General features: G+C 52.0%; 10 protein-coding genes and 1 non-coding gene across 11 annotated transcripts; 6 read left to right on the top strand and 5 right to left on the bottom strand.

Moving 5' to 3' along the window:
- Positions 1-312: 312 nt before the first annotated feature.
- YALI1_D07729g (uncharacterized protein) lies at positions 313-1,971 on the top strand (the record flags this gene model as incomplete). Its single annotated transcript, XM_502469.3, has 1 exon — positions 313-1,971. One exon carries the CDS (start codon positions 313-315, stop codon positions 1,969-1,971), a length of 1,659 nt encoding a protein of 552 aa, XP_502469.1.
- A 1,668-nt stretch (positions 1,972-3,639) lies between these two features.
- Positions 3,640-4,614, top strand: YALI1_D07696g (uncharacterized protein; the record flags this gene model as incomplete). The annotated part of the gene is made up of 1 exon (XM_502468.3): positions 3,640-4,614. One exon carries the CDS (start codon positions 3,640-3,642, stop codon positions 4,612-4,614), a length of 975 nt encoding a protein of 324 aa, XP_502468.1.
- A 326-nt stretch (positions 4,615-4,940) lies between these two features.
- On the bottom strand, positions 4,941-6,770 carry YALI1_D07665g (uncharacterized protein; the record flags this gene model as incomplete). Its single annotated transcript, XM_502467.3, has 1 exon — positions 4,941-6,770. One exon carries the CDS (start codon positions 6,768-6,770, stop codon positions 4,941-4,943), a length of 1,830 nt encoding a protein of 609 aa, XP_502467.1.
- Positions 6,771-8,155: 1,385 nt separating this feature from the next.
- On the bottom strand, positions 8,156-12,058 carry YALI1_D07612t (uncharacterized protein; the record flags this gene model as incomplete). The annotated part of the gene is made up of 1 exon (XM_068282629.1): positions 8,156-12,058. One exon carries the CDS (start codon positions 12,056-12,058, stop codon positions 8,156-8,158), a length of 3,903 nt encoding a protein of 1,300 aa, XP_068138730.1.
- A 2-nt stretch (positions 12,059-12,060) lies between these two features.
- On the bottom strand, positions 12,061-14,205 carry YALI1_D07590t (uncharacterized protein; the record flags this gene model as incomplete). The annotated part of the gene is made up of 1 exon (XM_068282628.1): positions 12,061-14,205. One exon carries the CDS (start codon positions 14,203-14,205, stop codon positions 12,061-12,063), a length of 2,145 nt encoding a protein of 714 aa, XP_068138729.1.
- Positions 14,206-15,663: 1,458 nt separating this feature from the next.
- Positions 15,664-16,410, top strand: YALI1_D07576g (uncharacterized protein; the record flags this gene model as incomplete). The annotated part of the gene is made up of 1 exon (XM_502463.3): positions 15,664-16,410. One exon carries the CDS (start codon positions 15,664-15,666, stop codon positions 16,408-16,410), a length of 747 nt encoding a protein of 248 aa, XP_502463.1.
- A 459-nt stretch (positions 16,411-16,869) lies between these two features.
- On the top strand, positions 16,870-16,959 carry YALI1_D07564r. The gene has a single exon. It is a non-coding gene; the product is annotated as a tRNA-Phe (tRNA).
- Positions 16,960-17,428: 469 nt separating this feature from the next.
- Positions 17,429-18,364, bottom strand: YALI1_D07549g (uncharacterized protein; the record flags this gene model as incomplete). Its single annotated transcript, XM_502462.3, has 1 exon — positions 17,429-18,364. One exon carries the CDS (start codon positions 18,362-18,364, stop codon positions 17,429-17,431), a length of 936 nt encoding a protein of 311 aa, XP_502462.1.
- A 2,339-nt stretch (positions 18,365-20,703) lies between these two features.
- YALI1_D07525g (uncharacterized protein) lies at positions 20,704-23,133 on the top strand (the record flags this gene model as incomplete). Its single annotated transcript, XM_502461.3, has 1 exon — positions 20,704-23,133. The coding sequence occupies one exon, from the start codon at positions 20,704-20,706 to the stop codon at positions 23,131-23,133; it is 2,430 nt and encodes an 809-aa protein (XP_502461.3).
- Positions 23,134-23,224: 91 nt separating this feature from the next.
- YALI1_D07496g (uncharacterized protein) lies at positions 23,225-23,602 on the bottom strand (the record flags this gene model as incomplete). The annotated part of the gene is made up of 2 exons (XM_068282627.1): positions 23,225-23,446; positions 23,498-23,602. 2 exons carry the CDS (start codon positions 23,600-23,602, stop codon positions 23,225-23,227), a joined length of 327 nt encoding a protein of 108 aa, XP_068138728.1.
- Positions 23,603-24,643: 1,041 nt separating this feature from the next.
- Positions 24,644-26,146, top strand: YALI1_D07486g (uncharacterized protein; the record flags this gene model as incomplete). Its single annotated transcript, XM_502460.3, has 1 exon — positions 24,644-26,146. The coding sequence occupies one exon, from the start codon at positions 24,644-24,646 to the stop codon at positions 26,144-26,146; it is 1,503 nt and encodes a 500-aa protein (XP_502460.3).
- Positions 26,147-26,271: the final 125 nt, after the last annotated feature.

Genomic DNA, 26,271 nt, shown 5'->3' with positions numbered 1-26,271 from the left:
AAGCTCATCGCTTGGCGCCAAGAATTTCACCCCCAAGAAACTAAATACCTCACTCCACACCACCGGTGCAAGGGCGAAGATGCCGTCTCTTGGCTGCGTAACAGAGTTGGCCCTAAGATGCGTCGTCCCACACAGTGTAGGAGCAGAGTTTGCGAAAAGTCGAGGGGGCCTTGCTTTGTCGTTGCCCAAAGTGGAAAAAGCCAATTGCCAGTCTACAACAAACACATATAGTGGCTTCTCTGCCCAGGCCGGCTCCCTTTTTTCCTATCACCCCGCTTCCCATACACCTTCTCTTGCCTCCCCCTCTCCAAAATGAAGTTCTCAGCGGTCTCAATCGCTGCTGCCCTGGCCTCGCTGGTGGCAGCAGCAGACGTGCCCTCTATTGACATTGTGGGCAACAAGTTCTTCTACTCCAACAACGGCTCTCAATTCTACATCCGAGGAGTGGCCTACCAGCAGGACTCGGCCAACGAGACAGCCAAGGAGACCTTTTCGGACCCTCTGTCGGACGGCGACGCCTGTAAGCGAGACCTGCCCTACCTGGTGCAGCTCAAGACCAACGTGCTTCGAGTGTACGCCATCGACACCACCAAGGACCACGACACATGCATGCAGCTCTTCAACGACGCCGGCATCTACGTCATTTCCGATCTCTCACAGCCCGGCGAGTCCATCAACCGAAACTCGCCCTCGTGGGACGTGGATCTGTACCAGCGATACACCAGCGTAGTGGACACCATGCAAAAGTACCCCAACATGCTGGGTTTCTTTGCCGGAAACGAGGTCACTAACAACAACACCAACACCGATGCGTCTCCCTACGTCAAGGCTGCCATCCGAGACATGAAGTCGTACATGAAGGAGAAGTCGTACCGATCCATTCCCGTCGGATACGCCACCAACGATGACGAGAAGACCCGAGACGACCTGGCCACCTATTTCCAGTGCGGCAACGCCTCCGAGGCAGCCGATTTCTACGGAATCAACATCTACGAGTGGTGTGGAGACGCCACCTTTGAGTCCTCCGGTTACCAGCAGCGAACCGAGGAGTACAAGAACTTCACCATCCCCATCTTCTTCTCCGAGTACGGCTGCAACCGAGTCAAGCCGCGACAGTTCTCCGACGTGCCCGTTCTGTTTGGCCCCAACATGACCGACGTCTGGTCCGGAGGAATCGTCTACATGTACTTTGAGGAGCAGAACCAGTACGGTCTGGTGTCTGTTTCCGGAAGCTCCGTCTCCACTCTCGACGACTTCAACAACCTGTCTTCGCAGATGGCTAAGATTTCTCCTTCCTCCGCCAACACCAACGACTACAAGCCCTCTCAGACCGCTGGTGGCGTCTCGTGCCCCGACTTCAACGCCAACTGGAAAGGCTCTCCCACCCTGCCTCCCACCCCCAAGGTCGGAACCTGTCAGTGCATCAACGATGGCTCTTCTTGTGTCGTCAACTCGGACACTAACGCCAAGAACTACGGCGATCTCTTTGGAGAGCTGTGCGGTAACCTCGATGTGGACTGCTCCGAGATCCAGTCCAACGGAACCTCCGGCAAGTACGGAGACCTGTCCTTCTGTGACGCCAAGCAGAAGCTCAACTTCCTCATGGGCAAGTACTACGACTCCCAGAACGGCAACTCTCAGGCCTGCGACTTTTCTTCCCAGGCCTCCATTGTCCAGAGCCCCAAGACCGGATCCAACTGCCAGAACGCCCAGGCCACTGCTGTCTCTTCCGGCTCGTCCGGCTCTTCCGGCTCGTCCGGCTCTGGATCTTCGGGCTCTGGATCGTCCGGATCCTCGGGCTCTGGCTCGGGCTCTGCTAAGGGCTCTGCTGCTGCCGCTGCCTCTGGCTCGGCCGCCGCCTCGTCCTCCAAGGGCGGAAACAAGAAGAGCGCCGGCGCCTCGCTGGCTGCCGAGAAGGTGGTTGCCTCCGTCGTGTTTGGCGCCATCGCCATCATGGCCGTTATTGTTTAACATTCTAAAAAGTTAGATCGGAAGAGCGGTTCAGCATTCATTTGTAGGTAGTACAAAAATGGGGGTGGGGGGGGGGGGGGCAGATTTGTGGTGTCAATTGTGGTGTCAAAATGAAGCTGAGCAAGCGACCTTTTCAAATGTCTCAAAAAAGCGTCATCGGCCAATCACAAGTGCCGAGAAATGGTCAGATCACAAATTTTTCAAGATAGTTTTTCACATTATAGAGTAACCTCGAGTAATTTTTAACTTAACAAATACCTCAATAAACTACTTGGGAATACTACCAAAAATACTAGCAAAATACTCCACCACGGGTCGTAAAACTGCACTATTTATTGTGCATCCGACTCCACGGATGGTTCCAGACGTTGACAAGACACTAAAAACACCGCTACCTGTACGTGTAGGACCAGTGCCCTGAATTTTGCCAAAATTTCGCAGATTTTCGCCAAAATGACGCTAGCAAGAAAATTGGCGCGTCACGAGCACGTGGTGAAAACCCAAGACCCAAACTGAATCTGCGCTGTACTACCACTCACCCAAACAGGCCATGGATTATCAGATCTGCAGACGTGGCGGGGCCCGGTTGCTGGATGGGGACAAGAGCAGTAAAACACAGCTTATGAGCGGGTCGATTTGACAGTGTTGTTTTTTATCGAGTCAAAAACCTCAAAATAGCAACAACAACCGCTCATGTTCATCCAATGGAGCCATTCAGACTACTGTTGTGGATGTTGACGAACGGCTAATCACTCAAGTGAAAAACACAAAATTCCCGGAACCGAACTTTACACAGGGGCATAAACAGTGTATAGAGCGGGATTGAAGAGAGATAAACAGAAGAAGAAAACGAAAATCAACTGAAACGGAAAATTTGGGCTATTATGCCAACTTTTCAGAGTGATAGTGCCCCTGAATCGCTTTCAAATCTGCGTCCCAAATGAACCACAACTCTGCCTTGCCAAACTCAAATTTATGTAGACAAATGGACATAGGCGAATGGTAAACATGTGTTTGTGGTGTTGTTGCGGTGGAAAAACAACGCAGATTTTTCTAAAATAGCCTCGAGAAACGTGTTTTCAGTTCATTTGTAAAAACCGGCTCTCAAATTCGTCACTTGCAACGGCTACAACAGCGCCCCCTATTCAGCCGTCTCCAAAAGCTGCGCAAGTTTAATGTCCAAAAATAACACACGCCCAAACTGGTGAAATACGTGTTTCTGAAATGTGGAAATTATAATTGAGATATCGGTGATACTCCAGAATCAGTTCAGTATTCATCTGTCAAAAATAACTGTCTCAAATCATCTATTTATGTCCATAAATCATCCTGTTGTCACCCAATCGGCTCTGTCGAGGGCTGAGTTTAATATTGGTGTAATATATATATACTCCAACTTGGTCACCTTTCAACTTGACGAATAATGCTCAAAATGAAATTATGAAAAGAGAAATTTGTACAAAAATGGCGATACAATCACCTCAGCTATTTTAATCACCTCCAAAAAGGCCCCTAAAGCCTACAGGCACACCTGCTTCGCCAACAAGTGCTCAACTCAAAGTAGGCTCTACCGAAACTCTACTGTACTCTGCCTACAGGGCCCACGTAACCTCATCTCCGTTGTCTTACCATCTTCACCACTACCACCACCACCACCCACACGCCAACATGTTCTACGTGGTGGCTGCGCTCGTGGCGCTCATTCTCGCGGTGTACGCCGCCGTGTTTGCCTTTTCGCACAAGCCTCGACCGGTGCACAAACACGAGCAGTTCTTTGAAACCACCGTGGCCGACGGATCGGTGTCGCCCAAACAGCCGCTTGTGGCTCTGGAGAAGCAGGCACACGGACGCAAAGACACCGACGCCGACGACGACGACGACTACGTGTTCATTTCGGTGGTAGTGCCCTGCTACAACGAAACGAAGCGACTGGGAGTCATGCTGGAAGACGCGGTGCCAGTGCTGGACGCTCTCAAGCAGCCCTACGAGGTGATCATCGTCGACGACGGCTCGCGCGACAAGACCCCCGAGTTTGCGCTCGAGTGGGCATCTCAACACATGAAACCCGGCTCTTTGAGGGTCACCCGACTGGCCAAAAACCGAGGTAAGGGAGGAGCGGTGGCCCACGGAATGCGCTTCTCGCGAGGCAAGTACGTGCTCTTTGCCGACGCCGACGGAGCCTCGGACTTCAAGGACATGCCGCGACTTCTAGAGGCTGTCAAGGTCAACGACGGAGTGGCTATCGGCTCCAGAGCACACATGGTCGGCACGGATGCCGTGGTCAAGCGGTCCTTCATCCGCAACTTTCTCATGAGAGGCCTGCATCTGCTGGTGTGGACATTTGGAGTGCGGACCATCAGAGACACTCAGTGCGGCTTCAAGCTCTTTTCTCGACGAGCCACCGAAAACATCTTCCCTTACATGCACACCGAGGGCTGGATTTTCGACGTCGAGGTGCTCATGCTGGCCCAGAGAAAAGGTCTGGCCATTGCCGAGATTCCCATTTCGTGGCACGAGGTGGAGGGCTCGAAAATCGATCTCGCTGCTGACAGTATCAAGATGGCCATCGATTTGGTGGTCACTCGAGTGGCCTATATCATTGGTGTTTATGGAGATCGAGAAGTGAATTTCAAGGTGGAGTGAAAAGAGTGCCAACCACCATGACTACAGCAGAGAGTTGCAGAACAGCTCTGGCTGACTCACAGGGCCCATGAGACACTACAACAACTCACCTGTGAGCATCAAAAGACAGCTCCAACGAGCTGCAACCGCCAAGGGGATTGTATTTATGTATTATATATTATAGACAGTAATAGAGAAGGGATGTGATAGAATGATTGCGCTACAGACACGCCCATAGAGCGAATAAGTAGTATAACCATGGCTTAACATACCTACTGCACTTCTCCCGCAGTATTCAATGATGTCTTTTATTCGATTCGTTAACATGATATATATCTAGCCGTTCTCTAATCCAGCTTGTTGACCCGGTCGCTGTCTCCCACCTTGTAGACAATACCAGAGACCTTGCCGTTGTTGACAATCTCGTTTTCAGACACAAAGTCGGGCTTGATGAGCTTGGGCCAGTTGACAAACTGCAGACCGTTCTTGGTCATGTATCGCACCGACCACACCAGTACCAGCACCCAGAAGCCCACAAATGATCGGCTCACCAGAGCAGACAGATCCTGTCGGGGGAAGAAGGTGGCACAGAGAATGAGCACCACGGCAGACAGAACCATGTAGGGCACGGCCTGGAACAGAATGGGGCGCACGTCGTAGAAGCGGGCAGGTCGGCCCGAGTAGGGCACGTAGTTGCCCAGGAACAGGTCGAAAGAGTCCTGACGAATGCCGTCCTGGAAGTTGTTCTTGATGTATCGGGTGGCGGAGTTGAGACCGTCGTTGAGAGCGCCCTGTTTGGTTCGCTTGCCCAGACGGGTGAAATCAGTCTTGAGAGCACCGGTTCCAGAATAAGTGACGGACACTGCATTGGCGTTGTCGGCCCACACGTTTCGGAAGATGAGCTCGAACTTGGGCTCAGTAGTCTCCCACTTCTGGCCGGGGGCCAGAATTCCGGCAGCCTCAAACTGCTTCTGCAGCACCCATCGGCCCAAGGTGGACTGGACCACGTTAGTTCGGTCCAGGCAGTCCATGCAGTTGGTTCGCACGACGGAGGTCTGGTTAGCCTGGGGCTGCAGCTGACGGTTGGGCATGAGGGTAGCCTCAAAGTAGCCCTGCTGGTCGAGACCCAGCTCCTGCAGCCGCTCAATCAGCAACAGGACACGGTGCCATCGCATCTTGGAGCACTCGTGGTGGAAGTCAAAGTAGACGTACGAGACCTGGTCCTCGGGGTAGCCGAGCTGGTCGACCAGCTGCTCGTAGGCCCGCTTGACAGGCAGCTCGTAGCCCTTCTGGTTGACGAGGTTGACGAGGTAGTTGCGACCGTACCGCTTGATCTGGTCGTCAAAGTGCAGCTTGGCGGCGTCCGTGGCGGGCTGGCCAATCTGCAGGTTGGGCTTGTACTTGAGGTTGATGACCTCGCCCCAGTACACGGGGACGGAGCCTCGGGTCTGCAGGTAGGAGAAGACACGTGGGGGCTCGGCGGTGCCTTCGACGATGAGCAGCTGCTCGGTCTCGTTGAAGTTTGCCACGTTGCCGTGGGCGTCAATTCCTCGTCGGAAGTACCGGGTGCCGGCTCTGTGTCGCGATCGTCGGGTGATGACACCAAAGGTGATGCTTCGGCCATTGATGGTGCTCTGGGAGAGCTCCACAAAGCCAAAGGACATGGGGGTGACGAACAGCGCCACGCCGGGCTGGGTACGGGCGGCGTCAATCAGATCGGTGCACACGTACTTGTTCCAGAAGAACCGTTCGTCAGCGGTCTCGAACGACACTCCGGGGGCCCGCTGGGCGTGGCTCTGGGCCTGCAGTGACGTGGTGAGGTCCCAGGTTCGGCAGAAGTACAGTCGCGAGCTGTCGAGGTGGAACTGCAGAATCTTGAGGTACTGCTGCTCCTGGGGGTCTGCCGAGCCGCCATTGATGGGCAGAATGTCGAACGCCGTGACCCGGTGGACCTGCTGGCCGAAAATCGCACCCACCGTCTCCGTTTTGGATGCCACAATGATGTACTGCGACGCCAGCAGCCGGATGGTGCCCACGATTGCGGCAATTTCCTTGCCCCCCGGCGCCACCACGCCCTCGTTGGCCGCAATCGCTCCCGAGCCCTTGGCAATCGTCAGCGACGTCTTTTCGCCGGGCAGTTGGAAGTAGTAGCCGTTGTGGTCCTCTGCGTATTTCATGGTTGTGTGTGGAGATGACAGCGCGTTGTGAGCACCAACGTGAGATATGCGGATTATGTGGTGGGACCAAAGTTAGGTTGGCACGTGAAGGAGCCAGCTGAAAGATGTGCGATACACTGACAAGGGTGCAAGTAACCAGGCAGTGCAGTAGTGGGTCTGCAAAAGTGGTGTGGAGGAGGAAGAGTGGACAATTGCGACTCTGGTTCATACATGTAGCATACCGACACAGACAGGTGATCATAGACTGCGAGTATAATAACAACACTGTACGTACATGCTCTATTGAATCTGACCTGACCTACAGTATGTACACTGTCAGTCTCTCTCCAAGTAGTAAAGTACCCCCACCACAATTATTGTTAGTACAATCTGCAAGGGGCATGCACAGGACACTTTTCACTGGCTTTTCATCTGGTGGAGATGGTCGGCATTGTGAACTCTGTGGACTGTCGCTCTCACTCTCTGGCCCTCTCACTCTCTCGGAGTTATGCACAGTTTCTCGTACAACAGATGGAACTCGCGGAGGATAAGTCGGAGATGTCACGTGATACGAATTACCGCCGCCGCACTGCGAGCTCTGTTCTGTCTGCGGGATGATATGATGACAGCGTGTCACTGTAGTGCGGCTATGGGGAGTTTTTTTTTTTCTTGTTTTTTTTTTCTTGTTTTTTTTTTTTTTTCTTTGTTTTTTTTCTTGTTTTTTCGCTTTTATTTGACGTTATTAGCATGTACATAATTACGCGACTTGGCATTGTATGCACATTTTCAGACAAATGCAAGTTTCACATGGTATGAGTATGAGCACAATTACCGGTGCTCGTGGGTGGGGGGAGGTGCCACAAAAGCGTGGGGCCAGGGGTGGGGTGGTCACGTGACCGACGAAAGGAAAGGGCTGCCGGGCCTTCAACAAAAAAACAGCATTCATAACGGATTTTGAAAAATTATTTCTACTGTAGCTACGGTTTTTTTTTTTTTTTTTCTGCATATACATTCATTTAATTATAACTTTGCCGTGAAAGAATAACCTTTGAAATGAATGTACGCTTACACGAATATTACTAATTAAACACGTTTAGTGTCATGGTCCAACTTGGCACGTACCTATTTCCAGTAAAAAAATCATAAAAAAACCTGGTTCAGTCCGTGTTGTATGTTGGTCCACATAGCTTCGCGTGTTTGTTCGTTCATCGGGAAAACGCCACTCCAGTCTCCAGTTCTCTAATCTCAATCCTTCCATTGCCCTCTTCATTTGCATTGCCTTTGAAAACTTCTCCTTGTGGTTCTTCTTCGTCATTGGTTTGGTTCTGCGTCCCCTGTGGTGACTACGCGCCCTGCTACGCTGTTCTCTCGGTGGCCTCGGCCGCCTTTTACGCTTGCTACTGTGTCTACTCTCGCTCATCGTGAAGTGCTGGCGGTTGTCCATCGTAGAAACACATCTGGGCTTCCTTCAGGAATTGAAGCAAACCCTGTTGGACATGTCCCAGGGTGGCGTCGTCCCCTGAGTACCGGAGGGATCTCTCCATCTTCCAGATCCCATAAGCCAATTCCCGCAGATATTTGCGTGTCTTGACTTGTTGATGTTTCCGGGGGGCGTCACTGTTCACATGCCCTGGGAAAGAGGGGAGTACTCCACATTTCGACTCGGTAAAGATCCAGTCCTTTAGAGAGTCCACTGACGGAATCTTCATCCTGGTCAACATGGAAAGAAGAACTTCGCACTTGCAGAAGATATGCTCGTGCAGATCCTGAATGATGGCCTTATCACAGAGCCCGCATCCTGGATTCTTCTTGGTGAAAACGTGGTCGTCAGGGTATCTCCATTTCACGAGCGGAAGTCGAGATATCCGCATGAGGTGAAGAACTTGTGCTTTGTTGGCGTCGGCGATGTAGTGTTTTCGAAGGTCATGCATTACCTCCTGCCAGACCATGTCGTCAGAGATGCCCCCGTAGTCGCTTCGTTGAGTCCACTTCTTCGGTCGTGCAAGTGTGTGTGGGAAGTTTGGCAAGTCGGGAGACGAGGTCTTGTGAAACATGAAGTTCTCTAGAGTAAGTGGTCCCATGCTCCACCGGAGGTGGTCGATTTCCGCTGTGGACACCATTCTGACCGGATGGTATCGTCTCGCGGCTGCGATGTCGACGTGTGCTTCCCGGAAAGATTCTGCTGCTCTCACGTTCACCTGGTTTCGTTCCCAGATTCTGTGATTAACTGTGTCTGTTGTAGAGGGCTCGTGATCTTCTCGAGGGTTGGCATGTTCCGCGGTGAGGGGCTTGTTGAGCTCGAAAGAAGCTCTGATTGCGTCTCGCATGGTGGGGGAGGCTGCGTAGCCCCAAGCTTGGCCTGTCGGAAAGCGGCAGTCGACGCGCTGGTGTGGCTTTTCCTGTGTGAGACTGTGAGTTCTGCTGTAGAACTGGAAGGTGCAGTCCCAAAGGGCCGGCGATGAGCCATGGAAGAACCTGTAAGCCCGAGCGGCCTTCAGGCACACCATGAAACGTCCCATGTCCCGCAGGTTCAGTCCTCCTCTGCCTACCGGAGTTTGGATGAAACCATTGCTGAAGGTTTTGCGTGTTTTGTCGGGTGATAATTTGTTGATCTTGTCGCACGCTAGTTCGTTCAGCTCTCGGATGAAGGTGTTGTCGATCTGGCTGACGTAGGGTCCAAGGAAATTCAGTTTCGAGAAGAAGTAGATGTTGATCATCCACGCCTTGCTGTAATAGGGGAGACCCCATAGTGAAAGGCGTCGCAGCGACTCCTTGAGGTCCTCCTTGATCTGAGCGTAGTGCGTGTCCAACCTTTCGCGATTTCCGAAGTGTACTCCGAGGTACCGGAAAATGTTGTCAGATGTCCGGAGCGTCGGGGCCTGTCGTGTGTTGTTGTCGGTTGGCCAGGTGGCGTCAATTGTTCGCTGCCATTCTGCGTCAATAAAGGTTAGTGGAACAAAACAATCGGGGGGGCCGATCTTCTGAAGCACCGTCTTTGACGGGTTTAGTGTGAGGCCTGAGACCCGTTGGAAGAGGCAGAGCACTCTACCAACCGTGGCCACGTCCTGGATGTTGTTGAGGAACACCGCTATGTCGTCCGCGAAAGCCGACACCTTCATGTGTCCAGCTGCCACTGCCTCCGGGTGAGTAGGGGGTTGTGGCGGCCTGTGCCCAGTGGTGTGGTGGTGGGATAGTGGCAGGCCTGGGGCCAGTCCAAACATCTCTCGGTCCAGACGACGCACAAGTGCGTCTACTGCGATGATGAAGAGGGTTGGAGAGAGAGGGCATCCTTGTCTCACTCCGATCTTGATGCGGACTGGGCGAGATAGGACACCTCTGATGTTGATTCTCGTTACTGCGTTCTGTTGTACAGCTAGGATACGGTTGATCATCAGTTCCGAGACACCCACATTTCGAAGCGTCTTTATCACCCAACTCTGGCTGATAGTGTCGTAGGCTTTCCGGAAGTCCAGTGATCCTACGACCCAACCCATGTTCAGCTGGGAGTAGGCGTTGCAAAAATGATCCATGGTGTCGAGATTGTTAGTGATGTGTCGACCCGGTACGAAACCGTTTTGGGCGCCGTGAATGCTGTCCGGAAGAATGTTCTGGATGGCTTTGTTAATGAGCTGTGTGTAGATCTTCACCTCTGTGTTGATCAAAGAAATAGGCCTGTAGTTGGAGATGTCGGCCTGATCTCCCGACTTGTACAGTAGTTTGATGATAGCGGTGTTGCGTTCGGTGCTGATGGGCGAGTCGGCTCCAGCTTCGTTGTAGACGTCCGTCATCAAGTCCCCCAGCTCATCCCAGCAGTCGCGGTAGAACCTGTACGGGATGCCGTCTGGCCCTGGCGCGCTGTTGTGCGTAGACGCCTTGATGGTATCGAAGATCTCCTCCTTGGTAAAAGACGAGTCCAGGCTTGGGTTAGCTGTATTCACCCTCCGGGTTTCTTCGGGGAAGAGGTCTAAAAAGGCGCTGTCGTCGGTGTCGTTGATATCGGCAGCTCTGTCGAAGATGTTGTCAAAGTATCGAGCTGAGATGTCGCAGAGAGAGGAGGTGTCGGTCTTCACTCGGCCTTGGTGGTTCCGTAGGGAGTGGATCTCCATCTGTTGCTTGGATTGTTCGACCCGAGCATGGAGCATCGGGTATGGCTCGTTAGCTGGGTAGGCTTGCCAGTCTGAGGCTGTTGCCATGAGGGCCTCGCGGCGTCTGTTGTCTGGGTGGTTGGAATCTCGAAGTGCGCGGTTTTTGGCTTCCTGTTGGATGGTGACCTTAATGTTTTCTTTCAGGCATTGCAGCTTCAGGCTGGGCTTCAAAGGACCATATCGCTTCAGAATGGATTTGACGTGGAACTTGAGCCAAGCAATGTACTCTGTATCAAAAACCCACCAGGGCATCCTCCAGGTGCCTGGGCCTCTGTCTTGTCGCTGGGTGAGGTTGCCAAAGTTAAAGACGAATTGGACCGCGTGGTGAGAGGACTTCGTGATGTTGTGACCCTGCTTGTTGGTTACCAGTTGTGTGGATTTGATCCACTGTGAGAGTGTCGAAGAGATGTGCAGCTGATCCAGGCGCCTGCCAGCTCCGCGGCTGTTGTTGGTGTGAGTGTAGAGGCCTTTTCTGTGTTTGCTGATTAGAGTGTAGGTGTCTAGTAAGTCCCAGTTAGCTAAGAAGTCCTTAAGGTGAGTCGTCACTTTTTCGCCAATCCTGCCGTCGTTGGAGGCGACCGCGTTCCAATCGCCTGCCGCTATCAGGGGGTATTGGCAGGGATGGAGGCGTAGATAGTCGTCTAGTGACTGGTAGAACTGCCGGTTAGTGAAGGGGGAGGCTCCCTGCTCGTTTGGTGCGTATACGTTGATCAGCGATAGGTGTCTGTCGGTGCCTTTGATGTGCACGTCGGCCAAACACAGTCTGTTGTCTAGGGCTGGGAAGTATTCAAAAACTGTTGTAAAGTTTGTGATGGTGACGTTGTCGGAATAGACTAGCCCCACGCCGACGCTTCTATTAGAAACACCAGCTGTGGAGCCGAGGAGGGTGTAGTGTCTGCCCCCCGGGTAGGGCGAGTTTGAAATGATTTGTTGAGCGGTTTGTAGGGAGGAGTCCACCCAGTTCGTCTCTTGAAGAAGGACGAGATCGGGGTAGTGAGTAGTTCGAATAATGTTTACAATGGTGTCGGGTAATCGGTTAAGCGCTTCCGCCATCTTAAAACCGCCGATGTTAGCCGTGATGACTTTAACATTCGGAGATTTCATTTTGGCCTGGGTGCTCTTACATGGGGCTTTAGAAGGGGTGGTAGTAGAGGTGAAAGACATGCTTACTGGTTCTGCCCCGGTCGGAGCATTGTGTCCACCTCATGGAGAGTGGTCACCCTAGGGGGGTTCGGGGGACTGTTCGGGGGTTCTACAATCTCGTCTACCGAGCTGAGTGTCGCACCGTCGTGGAAAACTTTGAAGTGGCATGTAGACAGGAATGTCGGGCACCTCCCGTCAATGAACTTTGCTACCTCCTGAGAAGGCAGCCAGCAGAGTCTGTTCTCCGACCTGTCCGGGTTCAGGATTTGCACCGGAACCTCGCTCGAGGCGGTCTGGAAGACCGCAATGTGCTTCTTGCCGAGCGTGGTGTGAGAGGGCTCGCCAGAGAAACTGGAGGTGGTGTGCCCTCCTCGGGGTCGGCCCTCGTGGATACTTCCGGGGGGGGGTTGTGTTTGGTTGGTCGTGTTGGGACTGGTGTGGTCGTGGGGAAGGCCGTTGTTGGTGGCCTCGGTGTTAAGCGGGGTAGCGGGGGGAAGAAACTGGGTGACATCAGGGGCTACTTCAGGGTGAGCAAGTGCGTCAGGCTGGGTGTCAAAGCCGTTCATGGATACGTCAGCCTGTTCCGTTTCCTGGTCGTCGGGAACTGTGTCTTCCTCGGAGGCGGGGATGTTGATGGGTAGATTCTGAGTTCCATGCTGCTGGTTCGTAGAGGGCAGCTGGTTAGTTTGCTCGGTCTCTTCGGGTGTGTCCTCTCCGGTTTTGTCGCTCAAGACTTCAAAGTTGTAGTAAGATCGGAGGGGCTTCTGACCGGTGGGTTGGGGGGACGTGTCTCGAGTCCGTCTATGTCTAGGGGACTTAGTGCCGACGGTCTCCCACTGGTGAGTAGCAGGCGTGTGGTGGAACTTGCGAGTTTGGACCGGGGGCTCCACGGTGGATGGGGCATGGATGGAAGCAAGGGCTTTACCTCTCTGTGGGAGGGTACCCTGGTGAGCGCGGGTGCGGAAGATCTTGGGAGTGACCATGTCTTTCTCGGGGCAGGCCTCCCGGATGTGCTTAGTGCTCTTGCACTTAACACAGATGTTATCGCCGTTGGCGAAGTGCATCTTGATCAACTTTGAGCCGGTAAGCCTAGCCTTGGTGGGATCCAGGTTGACGAAGAAGTCGGGGATGGTCTGGGGCAGGGTGGAGCCTAGGAGAGCACGAACTGCGATCACAGGACCCGAGATGTTCTGATGGTTGGCAGAGGTCATCAGAAGGGTGCCACTCAAGAGGGAGGAACCTGGAATGGCCTGATCAATGTCTACGTCGAACTGGTTGAGAATAGCGTTGAGGTGGATCTTGAAAGCATCCTCCGTCTGACGCTCCATCTTCATGTACGAGGGTAGGTTGAAGTAGTAAAGTACTCTTCGTCCAGCAGGGTTAGCCGAGCCCTTCCTCATGATGCGATAATCTTGAGTATTGGCCTCAACAATGAGACTAACTGTCTCCAGAATGACAGCCATTCGTTGTTCGTGGGGGTCAGTGAGGGCGTCCGACGTCAGGTAGTGCCAACCATTTCCCACTTGGTAGCAGTCTTCAGGGTCCTGTTCTAAGTTAATCTGGTCGATCAGGTGGGGGACGATGTCTAGGTTGTGCCTGGACAGGTCAAACTCCGCCAGACCAACCTGACCCTTGATCTCGTCGAACTTTTCGATGACGCCCTCGAGGACACTGATGGTGTCCTTCTCGTCGACTTCAGCGGCGTTATCGAGGTGCTCGAGGAACATGGAGATAGGAAGATTCCAATCAGGGGTGGCGGAGCGGTCAAGAGCTCTTCGGAAGAAGTTTTCCTTGCTGGCTACATAGGACACGTTGAAACGGCCGGAGGTATGCCTACCATTCGGCGCCGCAAGGGGCTCCGAAATTCGCTCCTTGTTGAGGTTGAATTTGAGTGTGGAGGGGTTCGATGTCAGGAGAGCCTTGACTTCGGCCTTGCTCTTCCAGGCGTTGAGGGTGATATTGTTGTCGTTTTTTTTGTCGTTTTTGTCGTTTTTGTCGTTTTTTTTGTTGTTTTCATCGTTTTTGTCGTTTTTTTGGATTTTTTCAATGTCGGTTTGGTTGGGGGTTTCGGTTGAGGTGGCTCCATCACCTCGCGATAAATCAGGAGGTGGGGGGTTCGGAGCGCCCAAGGAGTTACCCGCCGAAGCTTGGGCTTGCGCTGTTTCCATGGTGAACGTTTTTTCTGGTCGCGCTCGATTAATAGCTCTGTTTTTTTGTGTCTAGTTTCTTCGAGCGCTGTATCATAAAATCCACTCGTAGTGCTGGTGTAGTGCAACTCTCGCACAGGCTACTTGTAGGTTTCGGAGAGGGTCAAAGTGGGTTCCAAGTGGGGTTGAAAGGGAGATTTAAACAGGTTTGGGTCATACACTGGTGTCTCGGGGAAGATATGGGGACCATGACGGTTGATTTTCGATCAATTGACCCTGGTTGTTGGAATATTGGTGCTACTTGCTAGTACCCACTGTAGTGACGGTGCAGATGTTCGGAGGGGTGGTTTACTCAACCTACAATTGACTGAATTTTGACCCGATAAAGAAATGAGTGGTCTTGTTGGAATCAGTGTTTGTAGGGGATTCCAATGGCGCAATTTTTGTAGGAAAAATGGCCCCAGATCCAGACGTTGAGTCATTCTCCATTCTGAAGATCGTTGTTGAACTGGTGGTGCAAGGTGGGCGTGGGTGATCTCAATGGTTTCTTCAGATTCGACGTTGAAGTCCTGCAGACAGGTCCAGACTCAGTTGTGTGAGATGGACAGGTTCTCCATCTTGTACTTGGGCTCCACCAGCTGAACTGCTCAAAAACAATACATCTCTCTGAATCTCGTGTTGAACCCGATCATCTCGAATTCACCCGTTACTTCACCAACTTTTGCGCGCTCAAATGTCGCCCGATTATGCAGGTGCACGTCGATAATGCAGTGATGAATAATCCTCCATATACTCCACAATTGTACCCAAACCGGTCTCTGTCAATTCACCACATCCATGTCTTACCCTGTTTGCTATTGTAGTGTGTCTGTGGTGCTAATTGCGTCCACCCCGGTCGCTAGTACCAGCCTTGGATCCAGACTAGTGATGTGCCGAGGTCATCTGTCAAAAGTGACAGCCAAACATTCAGCCAAGAGCGTTGTCAATGGCGGGAGCATCACGTCACCCCGAGTTGATCTGCTGGCAATAAATCTCCTTTTCCGATCCCCCCGGATACTCTCTATACCTTTTCCCCTCCCCAATCATACATGTCTTCTCTTATAGGTACGTACGTAGGGACACCTTTTTCACAGGCTACCGGCCCCCCGCCTTGTTAGCGGCTCCGGATGTATATTCGCCTGTACTGCACTGCTGAGATGACAGGAGCCGGTCTCGACGCATTAGCTACACAGGTCAAGTGGTAGGTGCACAAACACGACTTTGCGAATATAAATACACGTACAAAAGCCGCCGTACCCCGGCCCCACAGCGTGCTGTGTTATTTCCTCCTCCCAAAACCAACTTGTTCTCCTCCTCTTCTACCCCACACAACTCTATCGACCCTTTGGTTAGCCTGGTTGTCTAAGCTAATCCGGTATATATAGCTGGGGGGCTTCCATCTCTTTGCTGTCTCCAATTGACTCACACCACTCACCTAACATGGGAGAACTCAGCGGAAAAACAGCGGTTGTTTCGGGCGGCTCGGGCGGCATTGGATTTGCCATCTGTACCAAGTTTGCCCAAAATGGCGCCAAAGTGATCATTCTGGACTACAACAAGGAAACCCTTGATGAAATGCTGCCCAAGCTGGTGGCGCCCGAGGGCCAGAAGCACGAGGGCCACTTCTACGATGTGACCAAGAACGACCGACCCCCCGTGGACTTCTCCAAAGTCGACATTCTGCTCAACGGAGCCGGAATAGGAAATGGAGGCTTCCTGGAGGGCATGGAAACCAGCCTGATTGAGCGAATCATCGCCACCAACCTCACGGGCGTCATCAAGCTCACCAAATACGCCATGGAGGCGTGGTTCGAGCGGGAAGACTCTCGGACCAAGGCCCAGGGCAATGGTGTGGTCATCAACATCTCGTCCATTCTGGGACTCAGAGCAGTTACTCCGGCCCTCACTGTGTACTCGGCGTCCAAGGGTGGAATCATCATGTTCACCAAAGCCCTGGCCATCGAAGGAGGAGCCCATGCCATCCGAGCCAACGCCATCTGCCCCGGATACGTCAGAACTGCCATGACCGAGTTCATGGAGCTGCCGGAACCATCGCCGTTCCAGGAAAAGGATGACAACGGAGACGTGGACAAGGAATCCATTGCCGGAGCTGCCTATTACTTTGCCACCAACCTGCAGGTCTCCGGGGCCATTCTCTCCGTCGACAAGGCCATGGCTGCTTTGTAGGCAACAGTCAACGGACTTTCTGATATTGAATAATGAACTTGTGAGCTTTGGCGTGAGTAGATGCTATTAACAGGTTGAAATAGTAGTTGTACGAGTACAGTACATACTCCATTGAGAACATATAGTAGCCAATCGGGAGTATAATCCACTCAAACCATCTCTACAAACTCCTAGCTCTCTCAAATTATAAATTTACCAAATTACCAATTTTAAACAAAATTTATCGACATTTAAACTGAAAAAATAAATAATTTTAAACAAAACCAGTAAATCAAAAGGAATCTCCAAAATGTGATAGACTAACTTCAAAAGATACCATATTATAAGTCGTTTTTCTCACATCTATTTTTTGCATCCATTTCCCCGAGTTTTCGCCTTTTTTTTATTTCTAATGATTCGCCGCTTATATAATCCCCGATCAAAACTCAGTCCTCACGGTCACCAAAATTTCAGAAATTCGCGGATTTAGCTCAGTTGGGAGAGCGCCAGACTGAAGTAATTCTCAGTCTTGAAATCTGGAGGTCCTGTGTTCGATCCACAGAATTCGCAATACGTCGGCAACTGTGGTTGCATTCCTTTTTTCCCGAGTTTTCGGTCTCCATTTTTTTTTTTTACCTCCCACTCAGAGATCGTGCCTCTCATCAGTATCACGTTATACCTTAACCTTATTCAAAGAACTTTATTTACCAAAGTAAACAAAGGCTTTAATTTCCGAGCTTATGTAATTCGGAGCTTACGTAATTTCTACAATGTTCGGAAACTTCAGTAGTACGAGTACCGATACAAGTATCGTACGTACTCGTGTACCAATAATAACATATATATTACGTTAGAGTGTCGTACGCAGGAATGGGTTGTCAAAATGTTTCTGTGGTTTCATTAGGGTGCTCTCTTGCACCGAACTTCAAAGAGCGACTATCGGCGAATGGTCAAGGACACGTGCCATGTCCATGGAAGCTGTGAGGCCTGGCCATTCCATCTATCAGACCGGTTACTCACAATAAGTCTTGCTTCTCAATTAGTCTGACTGGCTATCAGTGAGAAATGTTCCTGGTCCATAAAAGATGAACTTGGGAGACTCGCCCTTGATAACGGCGACAGCAGCAGCCAGGTCGTCGGCGTTGAGGTAGTCGACATTGCCCTGCTCCCACAGAGTGGACATGACTCCATCTCTCAGTCCAGAGGGCCATCCGGGAGTGTTCCAGTATCGGGCCTTGATTCCGAGAGCGTGAGCAGCATCGACCTGTCTCTGCACCTTCTTGATCTGGTTGGCGACCAGGAAAGGCGACCAGGGCTGCCACACAATTCCAATGTCCTCAAAGAAGTTTGTGGATGCCAGAGGGGCAACAGAGGCGGTCAGATTGGAGACATTGTTGAGAGGGCCGTCAAAGAAGTAGTCTCGGGTGTCGGTGTCTTCGATGAGCGAGAGAGGAGTGTTTCCGGTTCCGACCACGGTGATGGCTCGCTCGTGGATGGTGCCATTGGCCAGGAAAGTGAGCCATCCCCGTTCTCGAAGAGGCTCCAGGGCCTCGACAACATGGGGCCAGGTGGTCAGCCCGTCAGTCTTGACGTCAATGAGCAGCTGCAGGGGCTGGGTAGCGTTCTGGGAGTAAATTCCGTTGAGACCATCGCCTCCGGGGTTCTTGTTCTGGCACTTCAGCAGATCGACCAGAGGCTCAATGTAGAGCGAGGCGAGGGTCTTGCCCTGGACCAGGTCTGTGGGCACGTGGCCGACCTCGAGCTCGTCGTTTACCCACCACACGTCGGCCTCTACTGACAGACAGCCGTAGGACAGAGCCTCGAACAACGGCGTGGCTCGGGTGTAGTCGTTGTGGGAATGGATGGGCATGGGTTCGGCCGAGAGGTTGAACTTGCATTGCTGGGCGAGTTTCAGGTCGCTGGCAAAGTCGGCCATGGCGAGAGTCACCAGTGAGGCCAAGATAGTTAATCGCATAATGTGATAGTGTGATAATAACTGTAGTATCTGTGCTGCTGGAGTTGTGCTGCTGGAGTATGAAGCAGACAAGTGCGTCTAAATGTTTGTTTGGGTCGAGTCGTCTAGGTGACCGTTTGTGTCTGTGCAACTGTGGCGTCCGTCTAGGTCGATTGTTTCACTTATCCGGGTGTCTTCAGGTCGGATCGGCCCCGTTATATAGTCGTGTTGGCGGATATGATGTGGGTAAGAGTGAGACTAAGAATGACCGTTCAATCAGCAATTAAAGCTAAAGCCCAATCAGTGCAGTGGGGTGGAGGGGTGATGGGATATATTATAGGACCATCAGACAGGATGGCTTTTAGTCAGAATATATGGCCGAGTCAGCACAGAGTGGGGGGTGGGGATCACGTGACCACGTGACCACGATTCGTGCCCATACCATACCTATACAATGCCCATACTCACACTGCAGACATTACATAATCTTGCATGGTTCTGCGGAGAGATAGGCCAACACGTGCCTGACTAATTTCAGATAATTTTCGACACTAAATGGAGACCAGAAGATCCTACTGTTTCAAGTTCCCGAGTGGATAGACTTTCGAGACAAGCCATATTGACGAGTGCTCGGGGCACGTGGATCCACGTGGTGATACGGTGAGACATACGACATTGAGACATTGTGCCGTGGTAATGGTGCTAACGATGCTCGTACTGTACCTGAAGGTTCCTGCGTTAGGTTGAAGAGTCTGATGAGATATCTGAGGGTCTGTGGCTGGTCTGAATTGCACCTGAATGGGTACCTGATGGTCTGAACGACATCTGAAATGGTCTGAGTTGGATCTTCCGGGATGTCAGTCCATTCCACTCTGAGATAGATACCGGGTTCCATCTATACTTCAGCTACTAACACATTTTCTCTTAGTTCTGAAGATCTAAAAGACTACAAGTAGTAGAGGTTTATTAGTAACTGATAGTCGGCATGGGTATGGCGACATGACTGCCAAAGTCCGTGGGTACTGTACCAATACAGTAGCTATGATGCAACTTACAAGAGATCCATGTGTGTGGTAGGATACAACTGTATTCTCCAATATGATACAGGTCTCTTCCAACCAGTGTTCCTTCAGCTTCTTCCTTCAGACGGTTTCTGACACCGCCGGATCATAGACTATCCAGAGCTAATGAATAGAACCAGCTTAGGGGGAGATCTGGTAATTGACTGTGATATTGGTGATATTGGTGAGTGACTCTAGTCCACAATGGTTCTACTCCACCACCAACTCGATACTTGTATGCTCTTCCCACTCGTACCGTATGTACTTGTACACACTCGTACTCACATCTCTCCCTAATCTGAGTCCTATTCGTGGTTTTGATCACATCTCCTCAGGTTATAGGCGTGCTCCTCTTCTCTCCGTTCACGTGTTGGATAAACTCCTCTTCCTTTGACACTTGCACAATGTAACCGAGCAATCCAGAGAGACTTTGATGCGTGCTCTTACAGTAATCGCTCAGCGTGGCGCAGGATATTTGTTCCCGGAGATTCCCATCTGATACACGCATGCCAAGACGCCAAGATCGTATCCGTGAAACGGCAACTGACGAGTCGAACTAGCCCAGATATGTCCACCACAAGTCGCTCTACTAGCGAGATACAAAAAAACCTCGCTCAGCCTCGTGATTTGCTCCGTTTATTATCCACAAACCCTGTCTTATGAACCCTGTCTGTTTGAGAGGTAGGGGGCGTGTACGATGTTATGGAACTTGTCGTCGGGAGGTGGAGGGGCACTAAATGGCGGCAAAAATGGCCGAAAAAAACCGAAAAAAAACCCCGCGGGAAATATCACGCAGTTCTGAACCAACAAACCCAACTCCCGTCGGTCTTGCACTCCGCCTTTAACTATAGTATCCGGTACTAACTCACGCTATTGCACTAACATTGGATTAGGTTCACAACGGGAATAATGAGGACGGCAATATGAGGGGTTTTAGTAGTCCGAAAATGGATTATGAAAAGATAAATTAGTACATTTTAGCGGGATGGATTGATTTTAAGAGAAAAATCTGCGAAAATTAACCCGCATCTTCCCCAAAACTACTCCCCATCCCCCCACGCCAATAAACTTCTGCATGCTTATTTCGCCGTTGCATGCACAATATAATTTTAGCATGGTCATAAGCCTCATCACCTCCAAGGGTACCAACCCATCGCCTCTATTCGCGCTTGCTCGTTGCGAAACGCTGTCTCTCTTACACAGACACGTCATATACTTCAGCAGCTAGCTAACGACACAAACACCAAGCCTTGGCATTCGACTTCCACCACACAAGACTCAAGACACTAGTGGCGGCTCATGGAACTACCGAAAAAGCCGAGGTCGTTCAAAAAGGGCCGCGACGACCGGGTGGGACTGACGGCGCTCGGAGCGGACCCCGAAAAGGCACGCCAGGACCAGCTAGACCTGCTGCACCAGGTCACCAACGCCAAAGACGTGGAGGGATACAGATACCTGCGAAACCTGGACCTGAATGTGGGCTCGTCTGGATTTGCCACGTGGTACATGATCTCGTCGTCGTTTCCGCTGATTGCAGCTGCTATAGGCCCGCTGGCCAACATGTGCGCCATTGCTGCCCTCACAGAACCGTGGCTTTACTACCCGAGCCACAGTTACCCTAAGGACAATGGAGGCACCAAATACGACACTATCGGCGACAAGCCGTGGGTCACCGCTCTGAACGCGGTGTCACTACTCATGGGCGTCATGTCAAACCTGTCGCTGCTCATGAACTTTGCCGGAAGAATCAACTACACATTTTCCCAGGTGTTCAGTATAGGCGGGTTCTTCAGTGCTGGAGTCATTCTCATGGCTCTGACCATGATCTGCAAGTACGTGCTGCTCAACGACGAGCTGGGACTCACGTCATCCTATTGGCATGCCGTTCTGACTGCCGCGTGCTACTTTGCGGCCTCGTTGCTGCTGTTCATCAACGAAATCGGACATCTCAAGGGCTACTACGGAGCCACCTTCAATCTTAGCAAGGCCCAGCGAAGTCTCATGTTGCAGAACATTGCGCTGGTGGTCTGGATCGCCTCGGGAGCAGGTCTGTTCCAGTACCTCATGGATCTCAGTTACCCTGATGCTCTGTACTTGTGTCAGGTGTCTCTACTGACAATTGGTCTGGGCGATCTGCATCCTCTGCGGGTCGTCAGTCGGGCTCTCATGATCCCCTTTGCGCTAATTGGTACGCTCATGCTGGGTCTTATCATCGCGTCCATTCGAAGCATGATTCTGACGTCTTCCTCAGAGACTCTCACCTGGAACTACGCCGAGCGGAGCCGAAAGAAGGAAATGCGCAATCTCAAGGACAGCAGCAGCACGTACAACGAGCGAGATGGCTTTGACAAGATGCGCGAGTTCCACCAAAAGGCCGAGAGCTACCGAACATGGCTGCACTTATTTTTTGCAGGAGTCATCTTCGCGGGCTTTCTCACCCTCGGGGCGCTGTGCTTCTATCTTGTGGAGGAGGACTGGACCTACTTTGACGGCATCTACTTTTGCTGCCTGTGTCTGTTGACTATTGGTTATGGAGATCCTGCTCCGAATTCTACCGTGGGTCGCTCCTTCTTCATTGTCTGGTCCATGGCAGCCGTGCCCATGATGACGATTCTCATTTCGTCCATGGGCGATACCATCATTCGCAAGGTGATGGAGATGTCTGATCGACTGGGAGACTGGGCGTTGGAGTTCCATGGCTTTGGGCTGCCTCGAGTGAGCACCAGAAGCCAGGAAGCCATGAATGACGCCACATCAGCCACTGCAGTGGCCGGGGATGGTGACTCGGAGTCGCCCCCAGGCTTCCATCATCGTGCCATGTCTCTTTTCAAGTACACCAGGAGGAATACCAACGGCGGCAACGGCAACGGCAACGGCAACGACAACGACAATAACGGCAATAACAATGGTGATAACGACAAAGAAAATCCCGGATCTACATCTTCAGACGCGGACAGTATATGTGACAAGGTGCCGGAGCCCGTGGACAACTTTCCCACTGGAGATTACCTGCAGGATCTCAGCAGTACGATTGTGGAGCTGACTCTGGCTCTACAGCGCACCTTCAACAAAGAGGTCAACGAGCCTCATTACAAGTACTCGTTTGACGAGTGGAAGCGCATGCTCAAGCTGTGTTCTCGTCTTCTTTACCTGCGCAACCCCGAGGCGTTCAGAAAGAAGAAAATGTCGCCGGACGAACGGGCCGACAAGGTCATGCAGGGCGACACCGAGGGCGACTCGGAGATCGAGGAGGAGATTTGCTCCATCACTTCGATTCTGCAGGATGATCAGAACGAGCAGGCCAAGGAAACAATGGAGAAGGAGGGGCTGCCTATTCCGCCCAACATGCAGAACTCCAGCGCTCCCGGAATGAACAGTGTCAACAGTGTCGGGGACATTATCAACGCTAGTCGGAACAACCTGAGGAATCCGGACGGCCGTGAGCCCGAAATCAAGTTCCAGGAGCCGCAGAAACAGGCCAAAGACTCTGACCAACACCATACGAAGAACAACCCTCTACCCACTGCTGATCCGGAGAAGCTTCACGAGGCCCGTGAGCACGTGGACAAGCATGTTTCCGAGATTCTGCCTCACTACTGGCTATCGGACCTGTCTCCTTTGCGGTTCCCCGTGCGAGAGGTGCGGATTTTCAACAAAAAGTATCTCAATACGCTCGAGGCTGTTGCTCTGTTGATGAAGAAGGCGCTGGAGGATGCTGAGAGGGGTTGATGGCGAGGTAGACAGCAAGACCATGAGTGGAGCCACGTGATAAAACCTTTGTTCGAAGAGGGGTAGACCCGGGACCTTTTGAGCCAAACAGCTACATTGCGTCGGCTTGACACATGCACCACCGCTCGAGACCCTGTGCATAAGCTGTGGGTTGACTACGTCGACGACGATAAGCTTTTGTGGGGGCGAGGCGGAGATGGTGGATGGGAGATGGTGCGTGTTTGATGCGGGAGTAGGTGCTGGGGGCTGAATGTGTGTTGTTTCTGGGCGAGTGGGGGAGGTCTGTCCGGGAGCCATGTTCATGGTGGTGGCTCTGGTCTTGTCCATCTCTCTAGTTGAGTGATTTGCAGTCGCTCCGTGCGACAGAGATTAAAAAAAATTCACCCCAAGGTTGCCATTGTGGCTCCGCCTGGCCTCCCCGGGATATACTGGGTTTCATTTCGTCTTGGAGTCCGAATACGGTTTTCATATCCCAAGCGATGCGCATCCACATTACTCATGGAGACTGGCGGTGCAGATGCGCAACTGTATCGCGGATAGTGTTGGTTTGAAGAATGAGGGTCGAGTCGGGGGACGCTGGAGGGTTTGCTGGTGCGTCATTCGGAGGCATTTGTACGTGGTACAGACATTAGTCCATTGTATCTGGTCGGTATGGTGGACATGGACGGGGGGAAAAAGACCGTTTTATAGACATGCATATATTTATTACAACTTATTTAGTCCACGTTCCGTTGCGCTATGTCATGTACAGCAGCTACAAGTAGTAGTTGAACGACTACTACTACTCACAGACCACAAACCCCTTGTCTCTCAGCCCTACACAAGCCTTTCAGGGTCTGTTTGTCTGGAGTGGGTGAGCAAGGCAAGATGTGTGTGTGATTGTACACTAGTGTTGGTGCAAAAGGTCGTCTTGTACATCACGTGACGTCTGGCACGTGGTCAATGATGTCCGAGTCCGATGTCCGAGCCCGATCCTTCTGGTCCACTGCTCCTGTCTGCTATTGGACTGGGCTATCTATGGTCTATCATTTCGTTTGGCGAGCGCAAGTTTAAAAGTCGGCGCATTTACAGTTGACGGAATTAGGGTTTCGCTAAAAAGTGGCAGTTTTTTCCTTTAATTTTTATCATGTTGAAAAATGACGTATAACGACTTTGGGTGGTAGGACTGGTCGGTGATGGGGCGATCGGTGACGAAAAAACACCACGCTATAAATGGCTTAGCGCGTCTTGGCGCCGGGCCGACTGGTCTTGGCGCCTTTTAAAGACCCGCTATTTACCCCAAATACTCCGCTCCAAACCCTACACCTATTAAACCCAGGAGATAAGATAGCAGCCCTGGAGCAAGACATGATTCGATGGAATTACCGTTTCAGGCAATCCATGCCGGAGACCGCTCGAGAGGAGGTAGCACGACCCAAAATGTCCGTCGTGCATATATAGCATGGGCGAGGAGGGTGGAAGGTGAGCTCATTCACTCAATCACTCATCTCCAGCTCAAGCCCTTCACCAAATGTCCCTGTCTCCATCCACCTCCGATGTGGAGAAAAACTCCGTTCGAAAACCGAGTCTGGACTCGGATGCCGAGGTCGAAAAGACCCCCGGCGTGATGCTGGACACCCAGATCATCGACGAGGCCACCAATACCCGCATTCTCCGGAAAATCGACCTCTGTCTCATGCCGCTGATGATGTTCATCTACGTGGTCCAGTTCATGGACAAGAGCACCAACTCGCTGGCGTCAGTCATGGGAATGCGCCAGGATCTCGGCATGAAGGGCGACGACTACTCGTGGTCCGGAACCGCCTTCTACATTGGCTATCTTGCGTTCGAGTTCCCGGCCGTCTTCATGCTGCAAAAGTTCCCCATGGCCAAGACTTTGTCCGTGTTTGTGGTGCTCTGGGGCATGGTTCTGTGCTGCCACGCGGTGCCCCGGTTTGGCGGCTTCATCGCTCTGCGAACGATTCTGGGCGTCCTGGAGTCCGCCGTCACCCCGGCGTTTGTCATTCTCACCGCCCAGTGGTACAAGCGAGAGGAGCAGTTTCTGCGAACGTCCATCTGGTTTGCTTCCAACGGCCTCGGTCTCATTCTCGGCTCCCTGGTGGCCTACGGACTCACCGAGAACCACCATCTGCCCATGCACGGCTGGAAGCTGCTCTTTATCATCACCGGAGTCTTGACCATGGCTCTGGGAATCGTCATCTTCTTCCATATTCCCGACGACCCCTCCAAGGCGTGGTTTTTGAACGAAGAAGAGCGAAAACTGGTGCTGGCACGAATCGCCTCCAACCAGCAGGGCTTTGAAAACAAAACGTTCAAGAAAGAACAGGTTTGGGAGGCTCTCACTGACATCCGAACCTGGCTCTACTTTCTCTTCTCCGTCTCCAATAACATCCCCAACGGAGGTCTCACCAACTTTTCCACCATCCTGCTGTCTGAAACCATTGGTCTAGGACCCACCCGAGCACTGCTCATGCAAACTCCCCAGGGAGGAGTCGAGTTTGTTGGCTGTATCTTCCTGGGATGGGTTGTCCAGAGAACAGAGAGAAGATGTCTGATCGCCACCATCGCTCAGGCCATTGCCCTGGTGGCTTCTTGCCTGCTCGCTTTCCTTCCACACAGCCAGGGAGCCGGACTCTGTGGCCTCTATCTCGTCATGCTGTATCCCATTGGTCTCATTTGTGTGCTGTCTTTGGTCGCCTCCAACACCGCCGGCCATACCAAGAAAATCAGTGTCAACGCCATTCTGCTGATCGGATACTGCCTCGGCAACCTCCTGGGACCCCAGACGTTCCGAGCTGAAGACGCCCCGGCCTACACTGCGGCCAAAATCTGCATTGTCGTCTTCTTCGGCCTGGCTATCGGCATCACCATGCTCATCTGGTTTGTCAACGTCAGAGAGAACAGACGACGAGACCAGTTGTATGGAGGCGACATCACCGAAGCCGAGCTCCACGAGCTGCAGACGGCCGATCTCACCGACAGACAGAACAAGCATTTCCGCTATGCTTTTTAGACCCATATCGATTGGTGTCTATTGTTAATTTATTGTGTTCAAGTGTACTCCAGGGTACGTAGGTATCGGTAGCAGTAGGGAGATTTGTAGACAATCATTCGAGAAGTGTTACCATAGCCGAAAAT

This window comes from Yarrowia lipolytica, chromosome 1D, assembly GCF_001761485.1.
Source record: "Yarrowia lipolytica chromosome 1D, complete sequence".
Taxonomy (NCBI): domain Eukaryota; kingdom Fungi; phylum Ascomycota; class Dipodascomycetes; order Dipodascales; genus Yarrowia; species Yarrowia lipolytica.
This window is presented reverse-complemented; position numbering and strand designations above follow the sequence as displayed.